The sequence below is a fragment of the Alosa pseudoharengus genome, unplaced genomic scaffold (assembly GCF_046254945.1).
Source record: "Alosa pseudoharengus isolate Yale_2024_CS ecotype anadromous, Long Island Sound unplaced genomic scaffold, YU_APseudo_1.1 YU_APseudo_1.1_scf_12, whole genome shotgun sequence".
Classification (NCBI taxonomy): Eukaryota; Metazoa; Chordata; class Actinopteri; order Clupeiformes; family Clupeidae; genus Alosa; species Alosa pseudoharengus.
The window spans coordinates 22,694,830-22,707,047 of NW_027468587.1; the positions used below are offsets into that span (position 1 = coordinate 22,694,830).

The 12,218-nt window shown below is 41.5% G+C and overlaps 1 protein-coding gene across 3 annotated transcripts in view; it reads left to right on the forward strand.

Annotated features, from left to right (window-relative positions):
* The window catches only part of inpp5b (inositol polyphosphate-5-phosphatase B), a 31,404-nt gene that overhangs the window by 6,706 nt on the left and 12,480 nt on the right, over window positions 1-12,218 (forward strand). For all 3 annotated transcript variants that reach the window (XM_076280496.1, XM_076280497.1, XM_076280498.1), the window contains 5 exons: window positions 6,025-6,112; window positions 9,815-9,988; window positions 10,756-10,857; window positions 11,129-11,243; window positions 11,991-12,107. In XM_076280496.1, the coding sequence (XP_076136611.1) occupies window positions 6,025-6,112; window positions 9,815-9,988; window positions 10,756-10,857; window positions 11,129-11,243; window positions 11,991-12,107 (596 nt within the window). The remainder of the gene's footprint in view (window positions 1-6,024; window positions 6,113-9,814; window positions 9,989-10,755; window positions 10,858-11,128; window positions 11,244-11,990; window positions 12,108-12,218) is intronic.

Consider the following 12,218-nt stretch of genomic DNA (forward strand, 5'->3'; position numbering starts at 1 on the left):
TTTAGAGATTAGCGCCTCGTTAAGCGTTAAGTATTTTCAAGCTAAGCAAGCATGTCCTAATAGGGTAACACAGACACTGATGCTCTGCATTCCCTTGTCGGGCAAGGACTGGTTACTTAGCCTACTTTTGTTAACTTTTTTTTTATTGTGTTTTACTTCAGGGAGGAAAGTATATTTAAAGTATCCCACAATGTATAGAAGTTCCCTGGTTGGTAGAGCGTGTTTACGTTTATCTGTCCTATCTTTGAGGCCTATGGACTTTGCCATCGACACCCATGGCCTGGCTAAACATAATCTTCAGTAACAAAAAAATGATAAGCGTTCCAAAGTTTATTTATGTCTGGTTGGATCACAGTAGTGATTTGTTCATCTTTATTGTGTTAACTGTATTTTTCTTTAAGTGAAAAGGATTATTTAGGTTAGAAAGAATGGCCAACATACCAGCTAATGATGGTTTTTTGGAATGCTATGCTGCACATGTTTATAATGCTCTTAATGCCTTTCAGATATTTGCCCCCTGCTCCATATATAAATGTTGGCTCTATGTTCAGACAAATCCACTTTCAAGGTTGCTCAAGGTAGCTGATTATAGGGGTAGGACTATGTGGTTGAGAGAGATCCATTTTCAATAATAGCTGTCTTTATGCACTTATGTGGTCCCGAAGAGGACTGGACTTGTAATACAATGGCTTCGAATATGTCCAGTGACCCAATATTTACACCTGGAGTGATTTCATTTATTGCCACCATGTGTTCATGTGAAACTGAGCTGATGAAGCATAACACACATTTCCATTTCCCGTTTTCCAGCTCACTACCTTCAGCAGGATACATAGCGCCACAACATGACAACCAGGAACAGGTCCTCAGTGATTGGTAGTAGGCTAAGGACTCAGTCAGGCAATTAACATGCTCTTAGATGGCACGGGAACATTATACAGTACACATCCTAGACACGTTAAAGAGCAGAGGGAAGATCTGTAGGAGGTCAGCCTTTGACATAAGAAACGTAGATGTAGACTTTTATTTCCTTCACAATGTGAAAATATTTAAAAAATTGTTGCAATGTAAAAACACAAGTATAAATGGGTCATTCCACGTCAACTCAGCCACCAATGTACATGACACCTCTCAGATTTTGCTGAAAAGCGGTGAAAATATGCCTTATGTTACCAAACTGAGGAATCTGAAGTTTCAATATCTTAAACGGTTTGCCCGTGGCGTCCATTTGAAATTCGGATGCCACGGCCCTAATTGACACATTGGAATTTCACATTTCATCCTTTGCCATTTTTGAAAGCCCATAATGTCTGTTCTAATGGTGGTAGAGGGCTGGAAACTGGTGTGGTAGTTCATTGTAGCCTGTACTACACAATTCTGGAGGCAGAATCAACATTCCTTACTGTTTAGGTGAGAGGTGGGTCACCAAAGTCCTAAAAAATGTTGACAGCATGTGATTTTTCACTTTTTGGGTGGCCGTAGCACCACGATTAATGATCATATTTATTCTAAACAGGATTATTTGTTATATTTGGGAACTTTGCTCTTGCCAAAATTTATTTGAGGGTTATGGTACCACTGATGGGGGTTTTATGGGGGTCCAAAAACCCTCTCCGGCAAAGGTGACTTTTTTGGAACCCCATATTTGGACCCCCAAATGACCATGTGGGCACTTGATGATCCTAATGGGATTTATACCAGATAAAGATACATATTTGTTCTTTCTTTTTAATGAAATAACATTTTTGACTATGAAGCTCCATAATATGAATTTTATTCTTCATAATGCACCATTTTGGACATTGTTTCCAGAAGTCTGGAATGTAAATCAGGGAGAATTTAGTGATGATAAAGCATGAAAATAGTGGAAATAACTTAGTATTATGGTCAGTGATGGCAAACAATTAAATACTGAGATGCTGTCACAGATTAACCCCTTATCCCCCATGAAAGAGACCCTCCATCAAACTTTCAAACTAAATAACAAGAATGTTACATAGTGTAAGACCACTACAAATAAAAGAGTTTTCCCTTGCCCCCGTCACTCTCCAAATAAAATTAAATTGAAAATGAAATAGTCTCTATAGTATTATCCAAGAAATTGTGGAAGCAGTGGCATCATTTTGTCATGGTAATTTTGGTCAAGTTTGTATTGGCGAGCACTGCGTCCATAGATGTCTGGCACACTGACACAACAAATGATATGTTGGAATGACACCCAACAGGGGATCTGTCTTTGGTCCGATGGCCATTTGAGGATGTTGTTGACACACTTCATGAATTTCACAAAAACATCGCCATGTTCATCTGAACGTTCAACAATGTTTCCAATGAACCAGTTATCATAGATACAGGCAATGTATTTTCCTAGCTGGAAAATTGAGTTTTGTGGCTGATCTGACTGAGTGTTCTGCCGGGTGTTCTGTATCCAAGTGTTCTGAATCCGATTGTTGTCCTGCATCGACATCTGTGAATATTGTATCCTGTGATATTAATTTCACCCGTATCTTATTTTTGGAAATTGGTTTAAAGCAATGATGTGATCGTGTTCCACTGATCGTTTTGGCCGAGGCATAACGTCTCTCCAATTCCTATATTTCCTCATGTTTTTTAATATCTTCTGCACTAACAAAAAAGAATGTCAGATCAGCCACAAAACTCAATTTTCCAGCCAGGAAAATACAATATGATTGGTTCATTGGAAACATTGTTGAACGTTCAGATGAACATGGTGACATTTTTGTGAAATTCATGAAGTGCGTCAACAACATCCTCACATGGCCATCGGACCAAAGACAGATCCCCTGTTGGGTGCCATTCCAACATATCATTTGTTGTGTCAGTGTGCCAGACATCTATGGACGCAGTGCTCGCCAATACGAACTTGACCAAAAATGATGCCACTGCTTCCACAATTTCTTGGATAATACTTAAAGACACTATTCCATTTCATTTTCAATTTAATTTTATTTGGAGTGACAGGGGCAAGGAAAAAGTCACTTTTATTTGTAGTGTTCTTATACTATGTAACATTCTTGTTATTTAGTTTGAAAGTTTGATGGCGGGTCTCTTTCATGGGGGATAAGGTTAATCTGTGACAGTCTCAGTATTTAATTGTTTGCTGTCACTGAGCATAATACTAAGTTATTTCCACTATTTTCATGCTTTATCATCACTAAATTCTCCCTGATCTACATTCCAGACTTCTGGAAACAATGTCCAAAATGGTGCATTATGAAGAATAAAATTCATATTATGGAGCTTCATAGTCAACATTTTATTTCATTAAAAGAAAGAACGAATGTGTATCTTTATCTGGTATAAATCCCATTAGGATCATCAAGTGCCCACATGGTCATTTGGGGGTCCAAATATGGGGTTCCAAAAAAGTCACATTTGCCGGAGAGGGTTTTTGGACCCCCATAAAACCCCCACCAGTGGTACCATAACCCTCAAATTAATTTTGGAAAGAGCAAAGTTCCCAAACATAACAAATAATTCTGTTTAGAATAAATATGATCATTAATCGTGGTGCTACGGCCACCCAAAAAGTGAAAAATCACACATGCCGTCAACATTTTTTAGGACTTTGGTGACCCACCTCTCACCTAAACAGTAAGGAATGTTGATTCTGCCTCCAGAATTGTGTAGTACAGGCTACAATGAACTACCACACCAGTTTCCAGCCTTCTACCACTATTAGAACAGACGTTATGGGCTTCCAAAAATGGCAAAGGATGAAATGTGAAATTCCAATGTGTCAATTAGGGCCGTGGCACCCGAATTTCAAATGGACGGCACGGGCAAACCGTTTGAGATATTGACCTGAAACTTCAGATTCCTCAGTTTGGTAACATAAGGCATATTTTCACCGCTTTTCAGCCAAATCTGAGAGGTACCATGTACATGATACCCCGATTTTGGCTGTTTTCACTTGGAATGACCCAAATGCATTTTTTTTTGCACCATACGTCATATTTCCAATCATATTTAGGCTTAACTAAAGCATAAACTTTCAGGTCTAACTATGTAAGCACTCACTCCATTGATTTCTTCTTACTCTTGCTAAACTCAGACAACCAACTAGCCAACTCTTAGGCATGCCATAAGATTGTAAAACTCACTTTACTTATACCCTGTAGTACCTTAAGCCTTGAGTGCTGTGGAAAGGCTCTATTCTATGAATGAGGTTGTGCCCTTTACAGAGCATCTTGTGTTCAGACGCATCTTTTTGTTCAAGATGCCTGTGACCAAGTGTCTCGTCAGTGGAAACACAGGCGTGTTAACATCTGGATTCTCTCTGTTATGCTGGAGGACTGTGCTTCTGTTCCTGGGGTTTCCCTTAATTCCGTTTGGCCTTTCACTTGCTTTTGTGAAATTTCCCATTTCCTGTCTCCCACTTCCTTGTCCGTCCCTTCGGCCTGGTCAAGGAACCTACAACACATCCCCACCTATGGGCTAATGTAGTGGTTCTCAAACATTTTCTGTTATTCCTCACCTTTGGAGGTGGGGAATTTTCAAGCCCCACCTGATTTCGCATTTTGATTCCACGTTACATTTCCCATCTCGATCCGCTGGATCAAGATGTTATTCTAATTTGAATTATTAAAGATAGGCACAAAACTAACTAACTAACTAAACAAATTCCCTCCTGTTCCTCGTGCCCCACCTGTCATGTCTCTATTCCCCACTAGTGGGGCCCGCCCCACACTTTGAGAACCACTGGGCTAATGTATCCCTAAATGGGAACGCAGTATACAGCGGTGGAGCTGTATCTGTTGTAGCTCTAGCTGTTTTATTATGTTTCTTTATATAGTGTGGTCAGGGGTTGAGCATGCAACACTGTGCCAGTCTTGCCTGTTTACCCAACATTAACACTCACAGTTATGTTGTCATTAATGTCTCAACTGTTGTTACGCATGGTTGCATACACAGTTCAGTGTGATGTTCTTTCTTTCTTGGTCGCTCTTCTCAAAAGTCATCTTTGCTGGATACCTCTGCTGCCTTTTCTAGTGAAGTTGCACTAGGCTCTCAGGCAGCATCAGGAAACCAAAATGTTAAGGGAGACTATAAAGCATTTTCTTGCTTATGTAATGGAAACCACAGCAATCGTCAGTCTTCATCGAAAGGGGGATGTTTATGTGTCAGTTTATCAAGGAGTGCAGTTATGAACAGATGGGTAAAGATAGTGCAACATTTCCGTCTGTGCTCCTGCAATCAGATGGGCTTTTGCCACTGGTTAGTCTGGGAACCTTGTGAGATTTTCTCACTCTTCTGTGGAACGGTGGATCTGAGGGAGCTGTTTGTTTGTGTTAGTACCCACACCCACCCACATTCCATTCTCACTCCAGTGTTATTAGCCCACAGGGCGAGCATTGCACCTACCCACATTCATAGATTATGTTAATGTTAACTGTACTTTAGCATTAACTGTGATTTCTTATCTTTTGTTAATCCTGAAAGTGAAAGATTAGGCGCTGGATGTTAAGCAAACTGCAATGATCCCTAAATATAGTGAGTTACTACAGCAGTCAGACGAGTTATTTTTGGGCCTGGTGGTGGAACAGAATGTCTCGGGTGAAAGTTTTAGCCTTTTCCCCTCTGGTTCTCATTTAGAGAGACGGTAGGAAACAGAAAGGTTCTCTTTTTCCACCCCCTCATGACCCTACAAAGGGTGCAATTTGCTCTGTCAGACGGTCACATCACAGGATTCACGTCATTAGCGGTTGGCGGCCAGTGAGGTTGTCCAGCCCCTGGCCTTACAGTAGTCCCTGGCACGGACGCAATTATTGACAAATTGGGCTCAATGCTCTGTCAGATTGATTGCTGCACACCAAAAAATATCAGCACTTCAATGTGACTGATTTAGTCATGCAACACTACACCTACTTGTCTCTCTTGTGTCCTCTCTCTCTCTCTCTCTCTTCCTTACTCACTCACGCATGCACTCACTGTATTACATGAAGATAAAGTTCTCTTCTCCATCTTAACATCTCTCTATCTATGCCTCTTGTGTCTCACTAGAGAGGTCCCAGGCTGCCGAGAGAAGAGGAGTGACTGCAGAGGACGACAGAAGCAGCAGCAGCAGTGGTGCACCAGGCAGCCCTGGAAGGTACTTGAGCTCCACTTCAACGTATAGACAAGTATATCAAAGCTGTTTTCCATCTGAAATATATGAACTGGCACTCCATGTAGCTTTGTGTGTGAGTTCACATCACCAAGAAATTATTTAACAACTAGTAGTTGACCTGTTCATGATGTCCATAATGATGGACAGGTTTGGCTTACTGCTTTAAACAACAGTCAGACCACTGTTGATCCTTACTTATGATTGGTCAGTAGAAAATGCGGTTGATCTGCTTAATCATTTAGGAGGCCTGAGCTATGGTGACCCTACCATGTATGGAAGCTTGATGCAAATTCTGTGTTATATGAGCAGACATTTATGGTTAGGGTTATGGTTATCGTATTTAGCAGATGCTTTTGTCCAAAGTGAATTTTAGATTTACATTTAATCATTTAGTTGACACCTTTATCCAAAGTGACTTACAAAAAGGGAACAATCAAGGTACAGTGCCACTAGGACATGTTTGTGTAGCAATAAGTACTCCTTCCATAGAATCGAATGACCGTTGAGTCAAGGGAAGGAGAAGAGGGATAGTCCAGTGGTAAGTAGGGATGTAACCAACCTTTTAACCAATCTGATTCCAATTTTACTATGATTACCAATCGTCGTACTGTCTAACAAGTATGATCAAAAGCAGATTACGCCCTATTCTGTTCAAAAATTGCCTTGCAATTCATTTTTTATCTCAACTGGTTGTAATCTTCACACATTTGTGATGATTTTTAGCCGATTCACGGTGCATCGTTACATCGCTAGTGGTAAGTGTTAGATTAAGCATGTCCAGTTGTTAGTAGTGCTAGGAGAGGTACTCTGTGAAGAGTTGGGTCTTCTTAGGTTTTTGAAGATGGAGAGGGTTGTCCCGGCTCTGGTATGAACATTCCACTAACGATGAAACAATAAATGAGACGTGGATGGACGGATGGAGAGACCTGATGACAATAGTCATCAGTAATAAAGCTGATAAAACTGGACCTAGACTTCAGAATGCTCCTGCATGAAACCGACCAGTATTCCAGCCAATTGACAAGAGGTTGCAGTGAATTTCTCCACAGTGTCTTGCTCGGTGTTAGCCCTTCTAGTGGTATTCCCAGGCTAGCTCTGTGTATTCACCAGTATAGATGACTACACCATCAAAGAGATTGGATATGCCTTGACATGGAAGTCCCATGTGAGAATTTGACCACTGTTTTACAGGAACAGCTACACAGTGTTGTCTTAATGACTTGTGGCTAATGCACACAAACCATGGCATTATTCCCACCGCAAGTGGAGCTATACTGAACCTACACACCTCTGATTAATCTTCTAGACAGTAATTACAATTATTTCAAATGGTAATAAAAACATTTTGAATGGTTAAACCTCGATTTGATCGAGAAAATAATGGACAGATTAAATGATTAGGAAAATAATCGTTAGGTGCAGCTCTACACTCATGAATGCCATTATTTCAGGCCCTTCAAGTGAGTATGTGCAGAGAGATGTGTGTCTCTTACCCCATCACATTGGCAGCAGCACAAATCCACAGTGTAGGGAGGACACAGAAAAAGCTCTGGTGTATCTCTTAATGTTAGTGTTCCAATATGTCATCTTGATGTTAGCTAGTGTTCCACTATGTCACTCCTGTCTTGAGTTGATGGAAAGTGTGCAGTGTTACTGTCCAGTAACTGCAGAATGGATACAAACAGTTTATAACTGCTATGTAGGCTTTCCAGTGCCATCAGTGGTCATCTTTGATTGCTGTTCTTGGTTGCCCTCAAAAGTCTAAAGACTACCTTTGGTGAAAATCAAGTTTTTAACCTTGTCTTAAGGTTGTATCAGCGATAGCGGGGATACGTCACTTCTGTTGATGTTCAAACAAAACAGAGAGCTAGCTCGCTACTCCCTCCCCCTCCCTCCCGTGCAATTAAAACTCTCCTAAACGCGCATCTCGTCGGTTATTGGTTGAAACACTTTATTTTGCCTTTGAGTGGGTTGCCAACCCTTGTTGGTAGCAATTGTTTTTGTGTACAGAGCCTAGGCTGTCTGCAGAGACGCGGTGTTTTGACGGCCTACTTATGGGGCAGACAGCTAGCGGATCGTTAGGAAAGATTAGATAAATGTGATAATTTATGGTTGGACCTTTTTTGGGCCTGAAATCGCTGATACAACCTTTAATGTCCTTATGGTATCTGCTAAATTTTATATGGCATATGATGAGCGAAATAAGCAGTCAATGTCATGGTTGGGGCAGCCGTGGCCTACTGGTTAGCGCTTCGGACTTGTAACCGGAGGGTTGCCGGTTTGAACCCCGACCAGTTGGCACGGCTGAAGTGCCCTTGAGCAAGGCACCTAACCCCTCACTGCTCCCGAGCGCTGCTATTGTTGCAGGCAGCTCACTGTGCCGGGATTAGTGTGTGCTTCACCTCATTGTGTTCACTGTGTGCTGAGTGTGTTTCACTAATTCACGGATTGGGATAAATGAGGAGACCAAATTTCCCTCACGGGATTATACTTATGGTTGATGATTTCTGTTTTCTTCCTTATCTATGTGTTGTCCAGTCACAGCACAGTTGCGGTAATTCAAGTATCAGTCCATTAGTTTGTCATAAGGGTACAGAAACAACCCTGAATACATGGGGTTGGGACAGTTCTTCATAAAGAGGCAAACAAGCTAGCTAAGGTGTCGTCTGCATAGCCAGTAGTAGTATGTGAACAGTGTGTGGTGAGGGGGCGGGGCCATATAGAGCCCAACTCCCAAAATGAGGTTGAACGTACTTTTAAGCCACATCAGCAACATCTGATTGCTTTCCTGTAGAGCAGTGGTTTTCAAACGTTTTCAAACCAAGGACCGCTTAACCAATAAAAAAAGAATCACGGGCCACCTAACTTAAAAAACAAAACAAAACAGTAGACCCACTTCAACAGTATATTACACATTAGGCCTACTCACTGAACCACCTCGCTTATTGTCTTTGCACCTTGCTTATTATGTCAGAAGATTCATAGAATTTAAAGTGGCATAGCTTACATAGGGAGTGTTGCAGAACTGTTTGGATTTACATACAAGTTGGTTCAATATTGCAAACATCTCATCTATGTTATATTATACCACCTCTGCTCGTGGACCACTTGGGATAGCTTGTGGACCACATTTTGAGAAGCACTGCTGTAGAGGAGCAGAAGAGATTTACGGGTGTAATAAATTGCTGGAGTCCGTCTTTAACGTTGAGTCAGCGCCTTTTAGTGTGACTGACCACTCCCGCTTGCTCAGTGGAAAGGGAAATGTGTGCGTACCCAGTTGTATTTGAGAGTTAAATAGGTGGTGAGGGATCTCCATGCTCTCGTCCACCCCAGAGAGACACGAGGGATGTCCGATTAGGAGGGGGAAGACTGCTGTGCTATATCGCATGTCCCCACTCCGTGGCCTGTAGTAATGCCTGTGCTCTGATGCCCAAGACATGAGGCTGCCTTGCTCTGTTGCGTGCACCATAAGTGTGATTCAGTACACTCTGACATGACAAGTGTTAGAGAGTAGTCTCAAAATAGCTCAGGGGGTAGCAAGTACAGACACGTGAGTGTGTGATCGTGTGTGTACAGTACTAACAAAACTCTTAAATGGCTCACGTCTGCAAACTGCGTATAATACAAACTTATAATCATTCCATCATGATTTCTTTCTTTCTATTTTTCACCTGTTGATCGCAGGGAAGCCCGGGGGTTGTACGAGGAGGGGAATGACCAGTCACGGCCGTCCATGCACACGCAGCCATCCAACAAAGACCAGATGCTGGCCATGCCTCAGTTCGGCCTGCGGGACAACCTCATCCGCTGTGAACTGCTCAAGAATGAGGACGTCTACACCTACCTGGAGAACTTCAGGTAATCATTTGGATAAATGCATGATGTTTTTAGGATAAATTATTAATTATTCAATTGATTTGATTTTGGATAAATACTTGTGACTATTTATGTTTGAATCTATAACTTCCACAAAGCTCAACTAATAATGAACTTACAAGATTAGAAGTTTCCTTTAAGTAACTGCCATAGTTACACGGGGTGTTGTAGCCTAACCACTTGCAAATGTGCTGTAAGTAGAACATCAGTGAGAACGGATATGGCTGTGGTGAGATTACAACAATGTCATTAGTAGGTCAGTTAAACTGGTGTCACTGTCAACAGTGAGCTTACATGTCTGCAGCATGCAAGTGTGATTGAGATTGATTACTCTTCTGCAATAGGTTGCAGTTGACCTACCTTTCTCTCTGTTAAGTCTCCTGCACAATGTTGTCATGCATTATTATTGCTCAGCAATTGCATGCTTTTTGTAGAGCAAATCTGTTTTGTAGAGCCGTTCATGGCTATTTTATGTCCTCCACCTCCCCCTTCTGGTGAAGATGAAGAAATGCATATTGAACATATTGCCATATACACCAGGGGTTTTCAACTGATTGTGACCCAGGGACCACCATTCTGACTAATTACGTAACCCCAGGACCCCACTGAATAAAAATACTGATTCCCAAATTGCAACTACATTACTGAATCCATGGTCAGGGACCACCAGCAATATCCTCACAGACCACTGGTTGAAAACCCCTGAAATACATAATGGTGTATCAAATGATCTTCTACTTGGCCCTCAGCTTCTTTTTGGGAACTTATAATGTGAATGGCCAGACCCCTAAAGAGAGTTTGCGACCATGGCTGGCTTCAACTGAAGACCCCCCAGATTTCTACTGTGTTGGGTAAGGGAGGGGCATCTTGCTATGAAAACAATGCTTGTTTCACTTTTTTTTTCATCAGCAATAGCTTTGTATCTGTACACGTTTTTAATGTAGAGATTAGATTCTAGATCAAAATATAGCAATATTTTAATTATTATTACATTGACAGTATCATTATTTTACACATTTTGCTTGATTTAGATGAGCAATCTCAGTCTTTGATAAAAAAAAATGTCTAATCTAAGTTGAGGAGGGTATGATTCAACAGTAGTGTTGTTTTGTGCTTGCTCAGTTTCCAGGAACTTGACCTCAGCAAAGAGGCGTTTATCTTCAACGACACACCGAAGGAGTCTGAATGGATGAAGGCTGTGTTTGATGGACTTCATCCAGGTGCCAAGTACGCCTTTGTAAGAGCAAAAGACCCAATCACCTCCACACCACACTCAGGGATGTTTAGCGTGTTGGGGTTGGGAGGAGCTGCCCAGAGGTCACAAGGTCATGTAGAGGACCTGTAATAGGGAGATAACTGAGCAGATCTCAGATAAGGCAAGGCTCTGCTTTGGTCCATATGCTTAAAAATCCAGTTGGTTGATGTTGTCTCTTTAGTAGTTGTACTGTATGACTTCATCAGTTCAGCTGCATAAAGAATGGTTTTGGAGTATTACTATTTTCAGTTATGGTTATGGGATTTTGCAGACGCCTTTGTCAATAGCACTTTATCACTTCATTGGTTCAGCTGCATAAAGAATGGTTTTGGAGTATTATTCTCAGTAGTTGCACTGTATCATTTCCATGGGTCAGCTGCATAAAGAATGGTTTTGGAGTTTCTTTTAATTTTAAGTGCACTGATTTGATTTGAGTGTGATGCCATCCCTCAGTGCCTGTTGTGCACACCTGGCTGGCCCTAAAATGGCAGCTGAGAGCTTGATTATGTTCTATGTGTCTGGCAGACTCGTTAATCTTATAGGGTGGCAATTCATTTTTCAGCATTTGAGATTGTCACTGTGTCATCAAAAAATGTATAGCTACCTCAATTTGTTATTAGGCATGTCCATATTTTCTATATTTGTTATGTTTCTGTTTTGTCCTGTGCTGACAATTGTTGCTGCCCTTCCACTTGACCCCTTAACCTTTCACCTTTGACCTGTTCCCAGGTGAAGCATGTGCGGCTGGTGGGTATCATGCTGCTGTGCTTTGTGAAGAAGGAGCATGCTGAGCACATCTCCGAGGTGGAGATCGAGACTGTGGGCACGGGCATCATGGGAAGGATGGTGAGTGAGCAGAAGAACATGCAGGGAAAGACACATCGTAGAGAGGAGCTGGACTATGTCATCAAATTAAACTTGATAAATTGTATTCAACAGGTCCACAGTATAATTCAG